The following is a 22290-nucleotide window of genomic DNA, read 5'->3' as shown; positions in this document are numbered from 1 at the left end:
AGAGGGCCATTATGAGTGGACTACGTTGGTGGGGGTGTCCTTGGCAGGTGCCCGACCACATCTACTCTTGACACTGGTGTGAGCTCCTTAACACCATTGCAACTGATGGCCAGATACAAGATCCTGCCCACAGCCTCAGGAATAGCAGCTCCCATGTGAGCGATTATATTGCATGCGCACGCAGACATGCTCAATTTTAAGCAAGAGGGCTTTGTTAAACTATGTTGCCTTAGTGCTGAGAAGGCAGTGCTTCCAACATCTGCATTGTTTAACAACATTCTGTGTTTGTACTTGCTACCATTTTCAAAAGAGCTGGGCTGCCAGATTGTAGGGCTTCCCTGTAAGATGAATTGAGACAGAAATACTGAGGAAGACATTCTAAAGCATATTTTATATATACAGAAGATTATATAGGGAGATCCTCCTATGAACCCTCCAACGAAAATCCTGCAGTTACCAATATGGCTAGTGTTAGATTTAAATCCTACTGTGCTTCATTTAGTCCTCTATCCTTAAGAAGAAAATAACAAAGCTGAGGAGGTCTTCAAAGCTGTGGTCTTCTGGATGTAAGTCTTAAAATGGCATCTAATCTCAATGGACAACATAGATCTTATTGTCTCAAGACTTTCTCCGTGTCGACACCAGGCGTGTCAGTGTTCCAGTGGTGAATTATTTGTGGAACCTGCTAAAGAGCTGCATCTGGAAATATTTGTGTTTGTAGATTCGTGTTATAAAACATTATAAAACTGGAAAACTCTGTTTCTTATACAATCGGAATGATTCATACTCTCCATGTGAATTTTGGCATGGAGAATGTGTTTGGTGAGGTGTACACACTGTCAAAACGTCAGAGAAATGGGTTTTGAAAAGGCTCAGTTACAGCAAGTCAAAATGTTTGGCTGCAGGAATCAGGCCCCTTTGTATTCTGCCATATTTTTCTGGTAAATAATGTCTGTGAATAGTGTCCATTAGCTAGTGCTAATGACATTGTGCTAGTGGAAACTCATGCTCAACAAAACTCCTGCATGCTAGAGCAACAGGAAAAGTGGTGATTCTAGTTAACGAATAAGAACAAGTAGAGCCCACAGGCCTGAAAACTGCCCATACCTGCTTTAAAATACGTACTCTTGCTTTATAAGGCAGTTTATTCATATAAAGTTTTAGAATTTATATGAATAAATTCTATACCGGCTATTGGGTAGAATAGAATTTATTAGAAATGTAATAAATAAATAAATAAATAAGATATACTGTGACCACACATGTTATATGCAAGAAAATAATTGTATTCCTATTATGTTCTTATTATTTTCTTTCATTTTTTAGCATTGTAACTTAAGCGGGCATTTTTGGTTCATATTACCTACAAATATCTATTAAAAGCTATTTTTTTAAAAAACCAGTTAATAAAGGCTCATCCACCAAAAGAAACCAACTTGACTCAGACTGTAAACCAACAAGCTACCAGCACGCCTGCTCTTTTATGCCAACTATGAAGGCCTGCAGTACTTTTTCTAACTTTGAGTTCTGTCTTTGCATATGGAGAAATGGAGTATTTCTCATTTATCATGACAGTGTTTAGTGCTGCGGATACATTGATAGGGAGCTGAACTGTATCAGCTGTCTTATCTATGTCTAAATGAGAGGTAAACATTATAAAATATGTCTGCTCCCCATATGAAGAGATGTGGATGTACATTTAGAATATATATTTGTATTATTCTTTTCATGTAACACAACAATATTTATCAAACTAATTTGTCTTTCAGTATTTTCAATTCAGCTTGGATTCATGCTGTTAACTTTCTTCTTTTCTACAAGGTATGTGAAAGTTCTCTATATGAACAATCAGAATAGTTGTGTGCAAAACAAGGGATTATTTCCTTATTTCTGTGGCTGGTTTTTACCTGCTGGTTGGAAAGAGGATCTGGAAAAAGCAAAGGTTTGGATATTTGTCCACTGTTTATTTGTTTGGACATGTAAATCCCACCTTTCTATGAGGCAGTGAAAGTCCAGGTTTCTTGCAATAGAAATATAATCACAACAGGAAAAAAACTAACAAACAAACAGCAGTATTCCCAGTATTGGGAAGGGAAAATGCCTTGAAAGTGCTGGAAAATAGCTGTAAAGATCAGCAGAGTCATCCCTTTAGTTGGTTGCACATCCAGTCAACTGCAGAGTGTGAGGAGGGGGCTGTAACATTGAAGGAAGCACCAAACTGAGGAATAGCTAATTAAACGTTTCAGGGGGAAGAGAGTAAAATGAAGTGTTGAGCTGTTCTGGATGCTCTTACTAGTTGGAATAATTGCTGCTCTGATTATTATTGTCTCTCTCTCTCACACACACACACACACACTCATAGCTATTAAATGAATACGGTCCAAGAGTCTTACTCCTTCGATCTTATTCAATCCTTGTGATTCCTAGTCACAGAGACAATCCCTTACGTTCCCCTGCATTCCTTGTTAACATAGATCCAACCTAGTCCCATTAGCTTAGTGGTTTGCAATGTGATCTGCCTTTTATTACTAAGATTTCTGTGATGCAATTAATTTATAAAGTACCTGGGAAAATCTGCAGAATTGGGATGGTTGTTTGGCCTCTAGGAAGTAGTTGTTGGGCACCTTTGATTTATTTTCCATATGCAGACCATCATTTTTCTTAACAACTCCCAATGGATGATGGATAAATTTAATATAAAACATAGACTGCTTCCTGGTTTTGCACTCATCTGTTATGCTTTAATTTCATCAGGCTATTATAGCACTTTTATGGAATATTTTATTGATTCTGAGACTGTACATCATATACAAAAAGTGAAAAATATACACATTTATGCCTCTTAATTTTATGGTGGATATTGGTTTACATTTGTGAAAATCTGATATTTAAAATAAAAAATAACATCCTCCTAACATATATACAGGTATGACTATTCCTCAATCATGTATGTGCTCACAGCCATGTGAGATAACATTAATGTGATTTAGGGTGCAAATATAGATACTGCCACAGGTATTCCTGTGATCATGAAGACTGGAAGAACTGTTGCCAAACCGGCTTTTGAAGTCAGCATGGTTGGGCACCTACCAGTGGCCCCAGGACTCAGAAAGGTCCGCCACCAACCCTGCTCACCCCACTATCGGGGTCCCTGCCCAGCATTCCTAGGGTCATGGGGGTTGAGCACCTGGCACTGCTACTGCCATTGACAGTTACTCACACAGATGTACCCCCAGATGTCACACCTTCCCCAGCAGGTGGGCAGCATCTCACATTCCCCAAAATCCTGTCATGCATCACATTTCAGGAGATCTAAGATGGCAGCCACCTTCTCATTCCAAAGCACCAGGTAAATATGTTCATGGAAGGGGATGAATGACTGGCAGTGGAAGTAAGAAGCAGCAGTACCCGGCAAAGTTCCTAATGGCAGCTGGGATGGCAACAGCACAGATGGGGGCCCCATTGGTGGTACCATGCCAGGTTCCCATTAAGGCTTCTAGTGAGCTGTAACTGTATGATGGCTACACTTGCTTTCATTTTCCCATGCAATCAGAGCACAGCCACTGCCTATATAATAAAAGAACTTGATTGTGTGACCAGGCTGATTTGCCCTGTTAGCAGATAACTGCTCAGAATGGTATATACCAGAATAGTGCAGAAGCACAGCATGTATGCATAAAAGACTTTGTAGCGCCAAAGAACAATTCCATCTAAAGCAAAACCAAAAGCTGCTTAGCATATGGGGTTGGAACTATTTGTCATGAAACTTGATCAAAGTGATTAAAAACACACATAGTACAGTGATCTCACATTTGGTGGAAGAGATTTTTAAAGTTCTTTAATCTTTTCTAGGAAGAATTCTGGTTTCACACCAGCAGACACAGTGGCTATTATTTTCTGTTCTACACACAAATCTCTAACCTTGGGTAAGTCTTTACTAGACATTGAGTTCAACTTCTTAGTCTTGTTATAAAAGTGGTTTCCTGATTTTCTGTTATCAGTTCAGCAATATGACAAGATGTAGTATAGAAGCCAGTATTAATATTAGCACATACATGACAATATTTTTTTGCAATGGGCAAGTAAGTGTTTTCTAGGAGAAAGACAACGCTGTGTTTCCATTGGGAATTTAGTAATTGTATTTTAGTGCCATTAATCTGTTCCTTCTTTAGAGAAAGCGATTTGATTTTTTTCTTTGTTTTTGATGTTCTGTTTCTCTAATCTAATATTGATAAAGTTTGTGGTTCATTTCAGATTATGTTCTGAGTTATTACAGCACAGTCAAACAGCACAATTATTATAGCTCAAAACTGTAATGCACAAAGCATTTACTATATAAAGAAACAGATCAATAAAGACAGCAGTGTTTTATCAAATATCAGTGTATTTATCCCAAGAACTCTCTGGACTATGTGTTTATTCATTACTACTCAGTATTCAAAGACCATTGACTTACTAGTCATTCAAAATTCCCTTGCAATAGCACTTGTGCTGGTAGATATGTACAATAAATTTAATTAAAATACAGTAACACTTTAAGTGGGAGGGCATTGCTGAATGTTGCATTTATGTTCCTGTGATTTATGGTGATTAGAAAGGAGCAAAAGGAGCATTTTAATGTAAAGTTCACAGTGACAGTCTGTACTCACATACAAAAACAGATGTGCTCCATCTGCAAACTGCATTAAGAATCCATCTGTGTGGAGGATCAACATACAAATCAAGCAGTGATCTTGAATTTAAACATACCATTGCAGACCAACTTGGTCAGAGGAGGGAAGAGACAAGAAGATGGCATAGGTGTTACCATGTGTGACCATGTTGCTTGTTTGCTTACCTATTTATCATGTTTGTATCCCATCTTTCCTCCAAGGACCACAGATGAGTGAGGCCATTTCATTGTTTCCTGTAAGGTCATTAAGGCTGAGAGGGATTTCTTTCCATCTAAGTCCAGCACACTTTCCACTGCACCACACTTTTGATCTGTGAAGGAGTTGTGGTATCTGCACTGCGATTTCTGCACTGTGCATGCATTTAAGAAATTGCCCATGTGATGGCTCTGGTGCACCGAACCATACTGACATGTTTTGCCTCAAAATGCATCTCTTTAAGTTTACTTAAGCTTTGAACTGCATTTGCCATTTTGTTATCCATTCAGCTAGTTTTATCTTACAGAGCTCTTCAGAATCATTTATTTTTTATTTTTACTAGCCTAAATGACATTATTATCAGCAAACTTAGCCATCTCACTTTTCACCTCCTAACCCCTTTTATGAACAAGTTAAAGAACTCCAATAAAAATGCTTGGAAGGTGGGGGAACTACTTCTTACATCACTCTGTTGTGAAAATTGTCGATTTGTTCCCACTCTGCTTCTTGTTCTTTAATGAGTTAATGATCCACGAGAGAGCCTACCCTATTATCCTATTACTGCTAAAAAGCCTTTTGGGTAGGACTTCGTCAAAAGCTTTCTGAAAGTCCAAGTATACATTGGCTACCATATTCCCCCATCTTCATTTGCTTGTTGACACTTTCAAAGAATTCTAAAAAGTTAGTGAAGCAGGTCTTACATTTACTGAAGCCATGTTGCTTCTTCTTAGTAAGACTTGTTTTTCTATGATCTTGATAATTATATCTTTAATCATGCTTTCCCCCAATTTATCTGGAACAGACATTAAGCTAACTGTCCTGTAATTTCCTGGATCCCTTTTTAAAAATTGGTGTCAAACTGGCTGCTTTCTAGTCCTCTGGGACGAATTACATATTTTTATTAGATCAGCAATTCTCAGGTAGATACTATCCAGGCCTGGGGTTATGTTAGTTTTTAATTTGTCAGTAAGGCCTAGAACTTCATCCGTGTCACACTATTTGCCTCAGGAATTCAGACTCCCTCTGAAAAAAAGTCATCTTGGGTACAGATATCTGCCCTGCCTCTACCATAGTGAAGACAGATGGAAAGAATGCATTTTAGCTGTTCTGCAATCTCCTTATCCTCTTTTACCACATCTTTAATTCTGTTGTCATCCCAAGGTTCCACTGCCTCCATGGCAGCTTTCATGTTTCAAATATACTTTAAGTATTTGTTACTTTAGTCTAAATATTTTTAGCAATATGCTCATTGAATTCTTATTTCACGTTCGTTATTGTCTACTTGCATTTCTTTGGCCAGAGTTTATGTGCCTTTTTGTTCTCAATTGAAAAAGACTTCCATTTCCTGATAGAAGCTTCCTTGCCTCTAATAGCTTCCTAGACTCTACTCATTAAACACACAGGCATCCCTATGGACTTGGTGGTGCTTTTTCTGATTTGCCATATTTATTTATTACATTTATATCCCGCCTTTTTTCATCCAAGGAACCCAAGGCGGCATACATGACCCTCCTCCTCTCCATTTTTATCCTCACAACAACAACCCTGTGAGGTAGGTTGGCTGAGAGTCTGTGATTGGCCCAAAGTCACCCAGTGAGTTTCCATGGCCAAGCGGGGGACTAGAACCTGGATCTCCCAACTCGCAGTCTGACACTTTAGCCACTACACCATACTGGTGTATACATTCTGGCTGAGTTTTTGTTATGATGGTTTTGAGTAGCCCCACCTCCAACCACCGCCAGTTAAAGACCAGTGTTTTAGCAGACATCCAAAACAAAAGTAACAGGAAGGAAGTAATTTGCTTCCTCTCTAGGAAGAGCACACAATCCTTGTTGCAGTGACAAGAAGAAGGAATAGGAAGGGGAGGAAGCAAGAAAAAGGAACTGATCAAGCTACAGAACATTATCGATTGTCCCCTTTTATCTGGAAGCATGCAAAGTTGTTCCTATTCTCCAACAAAAATGGCAGCTGGCACATGCCACAGCCCCTCAGGGGTGAATCAAAGGATTTAGCTCTGCATATCCAAATATGTCGGGGGCGGGTTATTCTGTCATACTGAAAGCTTGAAACCCCCTCCCCCTCCTTGCCCTCTCACAGTGCCCCAAGTCATAATACACTTCTTATAAAAAGTCCAGACTTCCTGAGCCCAGCATGACTTTTCTTGGGGTGCTCAGAGCTCAATGTCCTCTAAGAAGTGACTCAGGGAAAGCAAATAAGACTGAGGCTGCGTTCGGACAACACAATAGTCAGTGGTGGGTTAATAGTCAACTCCACATTTGATTATCGAGGGAGTACTCCCCATGTGACATGTATTTATTTATTAAATTTATATACCACCCCCTAGCCAAAGCTCTCTGGGCAGTTTACAATGATTATAATCAACCGTGGTGTGGATTAAGGCCGGCGTCGAGTTGACTATTGGTCAACGATGTGTTTGTTTGACATATCCCCTGCCCTCTCTCCCCCCCCCCTCAGTCCTCCTGCCGGTATCCCATCAGCCATTGTGAGTTCTGCGAGCTGGACTAGAATAGCAGCAGCCACTTTGGTCATTGTTGCCGAAAATAACCAACTGTGTGCGATAAAATAGTCAACGGTACCCAACACATGTCCCGATAACCACCCGTTGTTCAGATAATCAACTCTGCACAGCGTTGGCTATTTGTGTTGGTTATTTTGGCCGAACAACCAACCGGGGTGTGAAAAAGTCCCAACAGATGACACAGTAACCCACCGTTGACCATTTAATTCACCACTGGTTATCGTGTTGTCTGAACCCAGTCTTACTTACTTCAAAACAAGTAGTGCTCAATCTAAAGATGATTATGTAAAAAAGAGAATGGTGTAAAATAGGTTGGAACCTAATAAACTAATAAGATATTTGGACAGGGTGGCTTCCATTTTTAATTGCTGAAGACTGGAAATAAAAACATTTTTTAAACTGCCTTTGAAAGCACCCTTGGAGATTTCATGCAAAACCACATCACTCAGATGACACTGTATTCCTAGCAGCCCTCTTCAGTGGAAAAGGACCCCTCATTATACAATAATTAATATCTGGCCATTTTTCCAAACATAATCACAAGTTGATATGCCGGGAAACAGACAAAAAGTTTAAAAAGCAATTTAAATGGAGAATGGTTACTCTGGGAAACATATTTGCAAATTCACCCTTTATTGCCACAATATCTTCAATGATGGTTTTAATTTCATTTAAACCTATGTATCTAGACATCTTATTTTGGAGTACTTAGAACAGTTCCTTTGTTCTGTATGAGGACCTGAGGGCTATGGAAGTATAGACTGATAAATGGATTGTCATATTTTGATTCTCTGTATAGACTAGCTTCACAAGTTAGTGTGGAGCTGTAAATAATCAAACATCTAACATGCTTTCTGGCCATGGCTTCTGTACAAGGTCTAGTTGCTTAAGCTCAGGCATGCACTCACATTTCCCTTCCCCTCGTCCTGGAAGTTTTGCTTCTATTTTAGATTAATCGCAGGTTTCCATGTTGGTTGAGAAAACATAAGGCAGTATCAAATGCTGCTCCTGCACCTACATTGATTGTAATAATAATGATGATGATGTATTTCTAACCCGCCTCTCCATCCTGATCGAGGCAGGGAACAACAAGAAGTATAAAATACATAAAATATTATTCAAAACACAATATACATTGTTAAAACTTCCTAAAAACATACTAAAAACATTCTAAAAGCATCCTAAAATTCCACTGGCTAGGCCTTCCGGAAAAGATCAGTCTTTATAGCTTTCTTAAATGCTAAAAGACTGTTAAGTTGACGAATCTCCTCTGGCAGACCATTCCACAGTCTGGGAGCAGCAGAGGAAAAGGTCCTCTGGGTAATACCTGTCAGCCTAGTTTTGGCTGGCTGAAGAAAGTTCTTCCCAGAGGACCTCAGTGTGCGGGGCGGATTGTATGGGAGAAGGCAATCCTGCAGGTAGCCTGGACTCAAACCATAGCCTGGCTGCCATATTTTGAACTAGTTGAAGTTTCCGGACTAGGCACACAGGTAGCCCTATGTAGAGCGCATTGCAGAAGTCGAGCCTCAAAGTTACCAGCACGTGCACTACCGTCTTTAGGTCTTCCGACTCCAGGAAGGGGTGCAGCTGGCGTATCAGCCGAAGCATTCATTCACACACTATCCTTAGCTGACGCTGTTGTCGAAGGCATAGAGAAATATATTTGGGTGTCATCAGCATACTGATAGCACCCCACCCCATGCCTCCGGATGATCTCTCCCAGCGGTTTCATGCAAATATTAAATAGCATTGGGAATAGGATGGCACCTTGTGGTACGCAGGACCCATCAGCAATGCAGAATGCATCAGCAATGCATCAGAAGCTTGCATTTCCAAGCGCAACCTCAGAAATAAGGAAAAACATTACTTTTTGGAATGGGCAGGTCAGTGGAGCTCCCTTCTGCAGGATACTGCCCATAGTTTATTAAGATGGCTTGTTTCAACTCACCATAATTAAGGAAGGATCTACACTACTGCTTTATAATGGTATTGAAGTTCACTGACAACTGTTGAGGCCCATGACACATGTCGTATACTGCTTTCATACCACTTTCATAGTGTTATATCCTGTTTAGTGTAGATTAACCAGTTTAAGGTTTGGAAATCACACTAAATACAGGTTAATCTAAAATGAAAGGGGACTCTTCTGATCTCCTTGCAGTCTTGCCAGAAGAAAGGCAATTTGCTGCCACTATTAAATCTTCAATTTGCCGCCCAACGGAGCTTTTTAGAGTTGTCCGGGGGCTATTACATGCTGGTCCCAAGGACATGGTAGAATCATCTGAGGCCCGCTGTAATGAATTTGCCAGGCAGTTCCAGAATAAAATCTTTTGCATCCGCCAGGACTTAGACTCCAGTGTTATAGCAGGTGAATCTGGTGAGGTGTCCAGAGTACAGTCTTGTCCTGTAATCTTGGATGAGTTTCAGTTGGTACAGCTCGAGGATGTTGACAAGGTGCTTGGACAGGTCCGCGCAACCACCTCTGCTCTGGATCCTTGCCCCTCTTGGCTAATAAAAGCTAGTAGGGATGGAACAGCCGGCTGGGCCAAGGACGTGATTAATGCCTCTCTACGAGAGGGAGTGGTCCCAGACCGTCTGAAAGAGGCGGTAGTGAGACCACTCCTGAAGAAAACTTCCTTGGACCCGGAAAATCTTAGTAACTACAGGCCGGTAGCAAATGTTCCATTCCTGGGCAAGGTCCTTGAGCGGGTGGTGGCGGGCCAGCTCCAGACACTCTTGGATGAGACTGATTATCTGGATCCATTTCAGTCGGGTTTCAGGCCTGGCTTTGGCACGGAAACAGCCTTGGTCGCCCTGTATGATGACCTATGTCGGGAGAAAGACAGGGGGAGTGTGACTCTGTTGATTCTTCTTGATCTCTCAGCAGCTTTCGATACCATCGACCATGGTATCCTTCTGGAACGTCTGGCTGAGCTGGGAGTGGGGGGCACTGCATTGCAGTGGTTCCGCTCCTACTTAGCAGGACGGCTCCAGAAGGTGGTGCTTGGGGGACATTGCTCGGCCCCGTGGACTCTTCGGTATGGGGTTCCACAGGGGTCGGTCTTGTCCCCCATGCTGTTTAACATGTACATGAAACCGTTGGGTGCGGTCATCCGGAGTTTTGGAGTGCGCTGTCATCAGTACGCTGATGACACGCAGCTCTACTGCTTCTTTTCATCCTCATCAGGTGTGGCTGTGGATGTGCTGAACCGGTGCTTGGCTGCGACAATGGACTGGATGAAGGCTAATAAACTGAAACTCAATCCAGACAAGACTGAGATGCTGCTGGTGGGTGGTTCCTCTGATCGGATGGGGGGTGTTCAACCGGTTCTGGATGGGGTTGCACTCCCCCTGAAGGAGCAGGTTCGTAGCTTGGGGGTTCTCCTAGAACCATCTTTGTCACTTGAGGCTCAGGTGGCCTTGGTGGCACAGAGTGCTTTCTACCAACTTCGGTTGGTGGCCCAGCTACGCCCCTATCTGGACAGAGATAACCTAGCTTCAGTTGTCCATACTTTGGTAATTTCCAAATTAGATTACTGCAATGCCCTCTACGTGGGGCAGCCTTTGAAGATGGTCCGGAAGCTGCAGCTTGTGCAAAATGCGACGGCCAGATTGATAGCTGGAACAGGGAGGTTTGAGCATATAACACCAATTCTGGCCCGCTTGCATTGGCTGCCTATATGTTTCCGAGCCCAATTCAAGGTGCTGATCTTAACCTATAAAGCCCTACATGGCTTGGGACCGCAATACCTGATGGAACCCCTCTCCCGACATGAACCGACCCGTACACTGCGCTCAACATCTAAGGTCCTCCGAGTGCCTACTCCGAGGGAAGCTCGGAGGATGGCAACAAGGGAGAGGGCCTTCTCAGTAGTTGCCCCCCGACTGTGGAATGATCTTCCAGATGAGGCTCGCCTGGCGCCAACGTTGTTATCTTTTCGGCGCCAGGTCAAGACTTTTCTCGTCTCCCAGGCATTTTAACAGCATTTAACAATGTTAAGTTTGTTTTTAATGGACCCCAGAATTGTTGTTTTTTAAATGGATACTGATGTTTTTATACTGTTTTTTATGTTTTTAAATTTTTTGTATACTTTTAATGTTTACTATTTTTAATTGTAAACCGCCCAGAGAGCTTTGGCTGTGGGGCAGTATATAAATGTAATTAAATAAATAAGTAAATAAATAAATAAATAAATAAAGGAGGGTTGAGGGGGAACATGCCAGCTTGAGTTTTGTTCCTGTAACACTAAAGTGTTATATAATGCTAAAGCTTCGTAACAATTAGTGTTATGGCAGAGCACAAGCTCTGCATATATGTGAACATTGGTTGTATTGTATCTCAGCAGAATTCACACTGAATTTACTATATATTCTCCTGGAATGTCAGGAACTACTGTTAGAATGCCTACCATTAATCAATGGTGGCCAGTGGCCAATCTGACTGGTGGGGCAGGTAGAAGCAGAGACAAGGGTGTCACCAGAGATGGGGCCAAGGGCATTACCAGGGGCAGAGCAGTCTTCCGAATCTCTAGCACCATAAAACAGAAAGGGGAAACTGAGCTGCATAAACATTCAAATCATGAATACAAGGGGGTGTCCACACAAAAACTCTCCTTTGGACCCACGTTCTCCTGTTTCAACAATAACTCCCGTTACACAGACAATTAAGAGACTTAAACACACACACACACACACACACACAGAGGCATTCTCAATCTCTTTAAGAAAAAAAAAACACCAAACATGTTTTGTTTTGTTTGGATTATTAGGTATCTTTTACAGCTCTGATAGGGACTTCTCACAAATATCAATAGACAAGCCACATAATTTTGAACTACTGTTTTGTTCAGGAGCAGACAGAAAGAGTACCTCAAAGCTTCAAAGTATTTTATAAAGAAACAGCATTGTATGTTAGAGAATTTCTAGATCAATTTCCTGTAATTTGTAAGATTCAAAAATCAAAATACAATGGGAAATGTTCAAAGTGGACAATTGAAAAGAAATGCTAACGTTTTCCCCCAAAACAAGCCTTCTTGCATTTTAATGTGAAATCCTCACTAAAAACAAACAAAATATTCATCTTATTTCACCATTTATTTATTTATAACACTTGTAAAAAAATCACAGCATTAGCTGGTGAGATGGGTTTGCTGGTTGGAACTGCCTACTGCTGCTGCAGTTAAGCAACAGAAGAGTGGAACTCCCACCCTGTCTGAAGGCACCATTGTAGGCAGGGGATGTCTCACTAAGTGAATGGTTGATGACCTAATGGCTCAGTTTGGACAACACAAAAACCACCAGTTGTGCGACTAGTCAACTCAAGTGGGCTGGATGGAACAACTATTAGGTGGATTCACAGTTGGCTACAGAATCGGACTCAAAGAGTACTTATCAATGGAACCTTCTCAAACTGGGGAGAGGCAATGAGTGGGGTACCGCAGGGCTCAGTCCTGGGCCCAGTGCTCTTCAACATTTTTATTAATGATTTGGACGAGGAGGTGCATGGAACGCTTATCAGATTTGCAGATGACACAAAATTGGGTGGGATAGCTAATACCCTGGAAGACAGAAACAAACTTCAAAGTGATCTTGATAGGCTGGAGTGCTGGGCTGAAAACAACAGGTTGAAATTTAATAGGGATAAATGCCAAGTTCTACATTTAGGAAATAGAAACCAAAGGCACAGTTACAAGATGGGGGATACTTGGCTCAGCAATACTACAAACGAGAAGGATCTTGGAATTGTTGTAGACGGCAAGCTGAATATGAGCCAACAGTGTGATATGGCTGCAAGAAAGGCAAATGCTATTTTGGGCTGCATTAATAGAAGTATAGCTTCCAAATCACGTGAGGTACTGGTTCCTCTCTATTCGGCCCTGGTTAGGCCTCATCTAGAGTATTGCGTCCAGTTCTGGGCTCCACGATTCAAGAAGGACACAGACAAGCTGGAGCGTGTTCAGAGGAGGGCGACCAGGATGATCAGGGGTCTGGAAACAAAGCCCTATGAAGACTGAAAGAACTGGGCATGTTTAGCCTGGAGAAGAGAAGACTGAGGGGAGACATGATAGCACTCTTCAAATATTTAAAAGGTTGTCACACAGAGGAGGGCCAGGATCTCTTCTCGATCCTCCCAGAGTGCAGGACACGGAATAACGGGCTCAAGTTAAAGGAAGCCAGATTCCAGCTGGACATCAGTAAAAACTTCCTGACTGTTAGAGCAGTACGACAATGGAATCAGTTACCTAGGGAGGTTGTGGGCTCTCCCACACTAGAGGCATTCAAGAGGCAGCTGGACAAGCATCTGTCAGGGATGCTTTAGGGTGGATTCCTGCATTGAGCAGGGGGTTGGACTCGATGGCCTTGTAGGCCCCTTCCAACTCTGCTATTCTATGATTCTTTTGACGAAAAAGTCAACCATGGGGTCGTTTTTGCCCGACAGACAACACAAATACCAACCTTTGACTGCTTAACTCATGGTTGTCGACTAAACCCACCAGTGGTTATTGTGTTGTCCGAACTGAGCCAATGTAGGGTCTGCCCTTTTCCTTGTGTGATTTGTTTACATTTTAGGAGAAGTAAAACGTTCAGGAGAGAGAATCGAAGGGTGGCTGAGGACAAGAAAGAGAAAAAGATAACAAAATATAGATAACGTGGTGAAGAAATAAAAGTGGTCTTATTGTTGCAGGTTGGGTTTTAACATGGATTTATAAAAGCTGAAGACTACTGTGATGCAAGTCACAAAAGTACAGCACTCTGAACTAAGTTCCCCTGCATATAGAAGAGTAGTTTTTGATCATAGAGTTTCCCAGGGGCCATCGCCAACAAGCATGTTGTTTGTGAAAGGACAATTAGTCTTGGCTGCTTTTCCGAGAGTTTTTTTTCTCTCTGAACTTCTGGTGTATTTTCTGATGTTTCAGGGAATGTTTGTGTTAATTTTAAAGTAGATTGATAAATAGTAACAGTATGAAATATGTAGCTAATAGGTTCAGTTCACATATTGATTTCAGTCAGAAGATGGAAGTCTGTCAGCCTTTAAGAAGATTGGCAGAACAAAGCCCTGAAATTAAAACATTTGCGGAAAACATTTAATATTATTAAAAGGTGTCTTCTGACAAGAGGGCCTTTTCTATTGTGGCACTCCACTTGTGGAATGCCCTCTCCAGAGAGGTTCATCTAGCACCTACATAGTGGTCTTTTCAGTGCCAGGTGGAAGGCCTCATGTTCCCAGACCACAAGGTAGATGCCAGGCAAGCCCCCATGGGAAGCCATGCCACAACTGGCATGCTGTATCTTCTGATACAACAACCTGGTTGCTTTTTATTTTGGTTTTATATTGTAGTTTTAAACTTTTAAAGTTTTATATTAAGTTTTGTGTTGTATTTTATAGTTTTAATTATTTTGAACTGCCTAGAGAGCTCCGGCTATTGGGTGATATAGAAATTTAATTAATTAATTAATAAAATAAGTAAAATAAATATTTCTAACTGTGGCCACAAGATAGAGAAGCTTATGAAGAGATTCACAGGCCTACTGCCCCTTTTTCTCTGTGTATTTCAGTCAGCCCTCTCCTCTTCCCCCTCCGCCCCGCAAAATGTAAGCCCCTCCCAAGAGGCTGCAGTTCAGGAATGACAGTAAAATGATGCAAAATGCTATTTCTGGATTGGGGCCTCTGGCAAAATTGGAGATGATGTTTTGTCTAAATTCAAATTGTTCTTGAATAATAATTTAGTACATCTCTACTATAATCTATTCCCAAATCCAAATCTCCCTCCCAGTGAAACCAACAAGACTTCTGCTGTTGACTTCATAAAGATGACAACTTGTCTGTAATGTTATTCCACCGTAATTTACCTGAGCAGGTTTTAGGAGATGCGAACAAGATCCCATTTAACACTTACGTTTGAATATTTAAGGGCATCAGTGAACTTCAGGGCCTTCTTTAAAGTCCGCTGTGAGGATGTTTTTATCTGCCTTCAAAACTCCAGCACCACTAAGCAAACAAGAGCACTTAGGGGGCCTCCTGCAACAAAAGCTGTTTTACTTGGAGCTTAAACTGATTTTTCACATTCTGGCATGTGAAGCCTCCACAGGGTGCCTTGCGTCCATTCCCTGGGGAGTGTAGCACAGCACCAGCAGAGGAGGAGGAAAGATGACAGCTTTGAAGCTTTAGAAGTGGTAATAAGAGAAGCATGAGAAGACTCTTGTAAGGCACTTCTCCCTCACCGTATTATGAAACCAACTAATTCCCACATGCAGCATGCTCAGGAGGCCATCTGCCACTTCCTCTGCTTGGATCCATGGAGAAGCTCTCACTCAACACGGAGACAAACACAGTTTCCTCCCATATGTTGGATTTTGTTCTGTAGACAGAACAGTTGACATACCTGCATTTCCTCAAGGCTCAGGATGCATTGGCTGAATGTGTAAGCATCAAGACACACACACACACACATACACACACCTACCTGACAAAGACACACAGCTGACAGAGATCCTTGGTATATTCTTTATCATCATTTTTGATTGGTGTCATTAATAGAAATTGAACTTTTCTCATGGTTTTGAACAAGAATGCATAACCACTGCCCATGACATCACTTTTATTTGTAATTTCATTTGGCTAGATAATTAGGGATATAAACTCTCACTAGTGAAGATAAATGTAGTACCTGAGATTTCCCTCAGGGATATTTCTCTCATTTGTTCTTCCTCTTCCTGCCTTTTATAACATACATGCATAGTACATGCAAGCACATGAAATACAGACATTTGATTCATGGCTTTTATTAGCGTATTTGCCATTGATTGATTAGTGCTTGGTATTAGTACTTCTTCTATTGATTGATTGCAGATGAAGTGACTATTTGACCTTTAATTATAAGCTTGGCTATTGAAAATGACATTGAGCTATGGGTTCACATAATCCATCTGGAAAGCCCGACATGATGTCATTCCCTGGAGTTAATTCTGCAAGAGAAAGGAGGCCTAGAGGAAGTGCCACACAGCTATCAGGATGGTTCATCTAAAACAATACTGCAGGGTTTGTTGCCTGCACTTGTGTACAGCCCTGGCCCATTGGAGCAGTTAATTTGTATGTATTATAGAGAAGAAATTTGCCTGCTACAGGTTGACAATTCACATATATACTTGATGTAAGCACTTGTTCACATAGGTACTATTATATTTATTTATTATTTCATGTCTATATCATCCCTTAGCCGAAGTAATGGAAATTAATGAGACTTGAAAGTGCTTAACTTTGGCTAGATTGCACCCAAACTTATTTCTTGTTTTTAATGTCTGCGTTTTCTGATTACACAGCTTAATGTGGAATCAGAATTACAGCAGCTTAATGTGTTTCAAGATCTTCTCTATTATGTCTCTTACCACAGATTAAATGTAATATATTTTTACAATATCTTAAACCCTTGCAAGTTTATCTTCTGTGCACCATGACCTAATAGGTTAGGTATGGGGAATAAATCTGTTATTTTACAGAAACTTAAAGTGGTAGCAAGGTTGTTTGATTTCCCTATCTCTTAAAGTGTGAAATCACTTTTGTTCCAACTTGTCAGCTTCTTCTGTTCCATGGTTATGCAAGCAACAGTCAAGACCACACATCTTTTTATTACTATTTTGTCTTTCCTTATTCCTTGCCTAATAAAAATAGGGAAAGTGAGTTAGCTCTCATCCCAGAAATATGTTTATGTTCAGGCTGATCTAAGTGCATGATCAATCCAAGCCGTTGTTTTGTCAGAAGTCTTTTTAGGAATGTCAGTGATGTATCATATGAGAGGAATACCCCCAGATCCTTTGCAATCACCCAGGGGTTGATTGAGGTGTAGTTTTCAGACTGCATGCAGTTGCTTATTGTCTGAAAGGGTTGCTCCTAGCTGCATATAGTCTGAGAGGCTAGCTTGTAGTTGCTTACAGTCTGAAATACGTGCTTGTAGTTGCTTGAAATCAACCAGCTTCACTCAAGGAATAGCAGTCCCACTGTGCTTTACAACTGAGTGTTCTTACCCTGATGGATTAATCAGTATTCTAGCTATCTCAACAGTGCGTAGCTACAGCCTGTGAATAAATTGGGAAACAGTTTCAAAGTAAAGAAAAATAGTTATATGGGCGATTGAATATTTATTAGATTAAGCAGAATGCAGTGGTGGTCACATTAATTATTTGACCTGAAACATGGGCTCCCTGAATTAAACGTGGACAGGAAAACCAGCATCAGAGTTTTTCCTTGAAACTCTCACTTCATCTCCACAGTCTGCTTGTAGTAGATTTTGAATTAATATTTAGAAAACTTGCCTGCAGCAGTACTAAAATGTGCATCAGAGAACAACAGTTGTTTACTGTGTTTGAACTGAAGAATCTCACCCAGGAGATCATATTCACTTGAAGTTTACATCTCTCAATCTCAACTTGCAGAAAGGGATCGATGAATAACAATTGTCATTTCAGAGTTGCATCTCTCCAATTATTTATTTGGTTGTGTGTCTTCCCAGATGTACGCTTAATTGGATCAGACACTAAAAACCAGATTACAGGTTTTCAAAGACAGCAGCAAGTTCATACCTCTTTATAAATCTCTCTCACACACTTTTTAAAATCCCATATCCAGATGTAAAATGATAACAAACACAAGAGACCTTCCTGCCCCTCTCTCCCACCAGTAGCACAGTTAAAGTTACTTTATTTTTTAAAATTACGTTCTACCTAGTAGATTGTTGGCAGGTCATCCGTGGAGAATTCCCAGTTTGTTCATGACTCAAGATTCTTTTATTAGAAGCTGGTGTAGGCTAGAGATGTCCATGTATACAATTCGGAGAGAATTGAGGATTATGTTTGAGAACATCATATCTACATAGTGTTCATAGTGTGGTCAGATGAAGTGGGAGGCCATCCAACTTCTTTTCAGGTGATTTAAAACCATCCCACTCTTTTTCAATGGACATAACTGATTCTAGCCGAATTTGAAACCATTTCCCTTTTTTGCCCACTTTGAGCCTTGTATCTGTGCGAGTTGTTCTGCATATATTCCTGAGTAGAGTTGCCACAAAACATTCCAGTTTGTTCTGCAATGAGGACACCATTTGAAGAGGTGAACCTTCTTTTTTTTTAGTGACCCCATTAAAGGGCCATTGCATAAAGCATTAAGGCAGTGCACGTGGCACTACAGCCATCCTAATTACTAAAATGAAGTTTTGACTCACTTACATTCCCCAGTCACAAACAACAGCTGGTTCCTCCAGATGGAGATACTCATCCCCATCAAAGAAGGTTCAAGCCTAGATGAGCATTGCAATGCAGATGTGGATGCAAAATAAGATGTCTATTTGTATCCACATTGTCTGCATGCATGGAAGTCTCCCTTCATTAGTGAATCTCCAATGCAGAATTTAAGTGATTAAATTTTATAGGTGTATGTCTACAATTTTTGACATATACCCCAGAAATGTAGTGGGAATGTAACAAGCTCATGTCTGTAAGTACTTCTGTCATAACAAATGTCAAGAAGCTTGGATTGGCTGCTGCTCTCATTAAGTGTACAGTCAGGGCCAAACCTATGCTATCGCCCAACAATATGTGAAATAGCCCTTCCATAGCCATTCATAAGACACATTCTGAAATCTCACTCATGTCCACAGAATTACTGCAGAGCTACTCTGCAGCAAGTGGTGTCTGTTCTGGATTGCACCAGCTTTCTTTTATTGCTTAAAAAACTGTTGCCCAGTGAATTAAATGTGAATGGATCTTTTCCTGATGTTTCAGATCACATATGCTATAAGCATTGAAGTCCAACACTTACTCATAAAAGAAGATAATACTCCAATATATTCAGGTTTTTGTGCTTATGTTTAAACTTACATTGGCATTCTAAGCATTCAGAATGAACAGCAAGATAAAACCTATTTGGAACATTTAGCATATTTAGTCAGTTGATTAGCAGATGGAAGGAATTTTTGTTTGCTGAATATATGGTGTAAGAGTTTAGTTCTTATGATGTTTATTCTCTGAGCTGCCTTGGATTGTAGATACAACATTTTAAGCCTATCTACAACTTATAGATCAATCACTTATTAAATGATATTTTAACCAAAAGAGGAGTATGCATATTCTAATGTAAGTTTTGCTGAGATGTCAACTGTATCCAATGAAAAAGAAAATTGACGAGGTTTTATGTTGCCTGTCTCTAAGGTAGATATTGTCATCTATTGCTATAGTATTTGAGTTCCTAGTTTATTCTGTATTTACTATGTGGGTTTCTCTGCAGTCCTTAACTTAATAGAGTAGAATCTTCATTGCTTAGCCAGAAGCCTTTACCAGCCAGTCATTCAGTAGTACCATAAATAGGTGGGATTTGCCACTCATTATATAATTAAAAACATTATCTAATAGCATAGTCCATTATTATATCTAATATATATCCTATATCTTTTACAACAATCAAAATATGACATTTCCAAAATGGCTAAAACCAAATCTTAGCCATTTATAACAAACGTTTCCTTACTATCTAACATTCCTCATCCTCCTTCATTGTTCTGAATTGTATTGGAAGTCAATCACGTAAGATTCAGGTCATTCCAGTTTAATAGACAAAACTGCAACTACAGTTGACCACAGCAGCTTTCCTCCAAAGGAATCTTTCTGAACTATTGTAACATAGCTGCAGAGGAAATACTATTCAAATTTGCCAAGGAGATTACTCTTCGGAACTTTTGATATGTAACTTTTCTTATATATGATAGAACGGAGCTCCTAACATCCAGTTTCAGATAGAAAGAGACATTCTTTGGTATTAATGACTACCAACTCATGAAAATTTAAATCCAAAATATGTTATCTTACCAAATCTAAACCCTCCCCCCCGCAAATTAACAACAAAACAGACAAAAATCTTATTATAGCTATTAGTTAAGTGACTGATTTAACGCTGTCACTCTCCAAGATACGAATCAATGCTAACTTATTGATAGCTTAATCTAACACACAATCATCCAGTAGGATGCCAACTGGTAAATTAGCTTCGGTTCATAACAGAGAGGATAATATGCCTCAAGGTAGCAGAAATATCATCCCCAAATATTGATTTTGAATAGATTCAATCCTTTGGAAATCCAAATTATCCCAAAGCTGTGCTCTAAAGAGTAACTCTCCCAGTGCTTTTGCCTAAAAAAAACTTTTTAAGGACAGATGTAATGAATCAACCTCCTTTGCCAAAGTAAAGTTGCTGGACCAACATTTTCTGTAGCTAATTACACTTATGTTTTAAAGGATCCTGAACTAGTCATAGTAATCAGTATATCGGCCTTCCCCAACCTGGTGCCTTCCAGTGTGTTGGACTACAACTGCCAGCATCCCCTAGCCAGCCATGCACCAAAGAGCAGGAAATGAACCAATAATGCCGGAATGTGGGAAAGAATCCAGAACACATTTCAGCTGCACCAAACAGTAAAAAAAAGGGGGGCAGGCAGGGGAGAAAGTGGCAGCCACAATGTTGCAATTGGGTTGTGGATCATGATACAAAACTAAACTGTGATCAAAGGCTAGTGGATAACAAGTGAGCAGAGTGTCAGGAAGGGGGTGTGGTGACCCACAGGAAGCAGTGCGGGCCAGATTGGGACCCCTGGCAGGCCGAGAGTTCTGCACCTCTACCTTAACTTAATGCTGATAGCTTTGTTATTAAAGATGAAGTGAGAGTCATGCTTGAGTAACTGAGGCCACTGTGTACAGTCACTTAATATTCAGTAAGGCAGTCACAGACTAAGTAGTACTAAACCTATAATCACCTACCACTCATAGTACATGTACTGTGAGTCCCATTTTAGGGCCTACATGGTTTTTAAATTCAATCACATTGTGACGTGATTCATTTTTTAATTCTCTGTTAACTAATTGCTATACAACACAGTCAGACAGGTGTAGGTGTTTTTGAATCTGAGGCAAGCGTCTTCAGATGTTGGCATTAAATGTTTCATAGTTAGCATCTGGAGAGAATGCTCAGGCTATCCATTAAACATCATTTCCAGGCTGTACAAGCCCATTGAAAAAAGAGGAATAGATCAAACCCTTCCGACTTTTCCATATTTCTGTTTACTTAAGAAAAAAAAGGTGGGGAGAAAAACAGCACCAAGAGGTTGTGTGGGAGGTTTTGTGGTAATGTTAACTTTGTAAATCAGTGGCCTGAGGATTGACAGTCTTTGTTAATCAAAACCGGAGGGCTTAGGACAGTGTCTCTTGCCCTTGTTTCCCCCAAGTGTTCTGGTGGCCTTGCAGTTAATCTGGGATTCATAGTAATTACTTCATAAGAACCTCTCTAGGGGAGAGACACAATCATGATACGCAAAGTAATAATTTCGAATCCCAGATTAACTACAAGGCCTGGCCTCATTGTGATGTGTTCCTCGTTATGGTCTTTCACAGAGCCTTATCCCAGGAATGAAAGTGTACCTTATGAGAAATTCAGGGCTCCTACCATTTCCCCCCCCCCCATGTTAACTTTCCCCCTCTATAATGTTTAATAACACTTTTGTGTTGTCATCGTATTGTGCATTTACCCCTGGTTGCACTCTGCATCAGTGGCAATGGGGGAAAGTAATGGCATCAGGACAAGGGAGAAGTTTTTCCGCACATGATGGAGGGAGAAATCGAAAATGTTAACATGGTGCTCCAGATGGTATGGCCAATGGTTAGAAATGCTGGGGATTATAGTCCAAAACATCTGGAGGGCACCAGGTTAGGAAAGGTGTCTTGATTCAAGGGCAAATGTCTCTGCTTTATTATACTATTGGCAAATGAAGCCAGCTTCAAACTGGTTGGAATAGCCCTTAATTTGATACCATGACACCTTCAAGCAAAGACTCAGCTGCCAGAGTT

At 40.6% G+C, this 22290-nt stretch overlaps 1 protein-coding gene across 2 annotated transcripts in view; it reads left to right on the top strand.

Annotated features, from left to right (window-relative positions):
• SLC10A7 (solute carrier family 10 member 7) overlaps positions 1 to 22290 on the top strand; it is a 158559-nt gene that overhangs the window by 119908 nt on the left and 16361 nt on the right. For both annotated transcript variants that reach the window (XM_063135687.1, XM_063135688.1), the window contains exons 9-10: positions 1770 to 1821; positions 3853 to 3926. In XM_063135687.1, the coding sequence (XP_062991757.1) occupies positions 1770 to 1821; positions 3853 to 3926 (126 nt within the window). The remainder of the gene's footprint in view (positions 1 to 1769; positions 1822 to 3852; positions 3927 to 22290) is intronic.

The sequence above is a fragment of the Elgaria multicarinata genome, chromosome 10, assembly GCF_023053635.1.
Source record: "Elgaria multicarinata webbii isolate HBS135686 ecotype San Diego chromosome 10, rElgMul1.1.pri, whole genome shotgun sequence".
Classification (NCBI taxonomy): Eukaryota; Metazoa; Chordata; class Lepidosauria; order Squamata; family Anguidae; genus Elgaria; species Elgaria multicarinata.
Note: the sequence above shows the minus strand (reverse complement) of the source record. Positions and strands in the feature narration are given on the sequence as shown.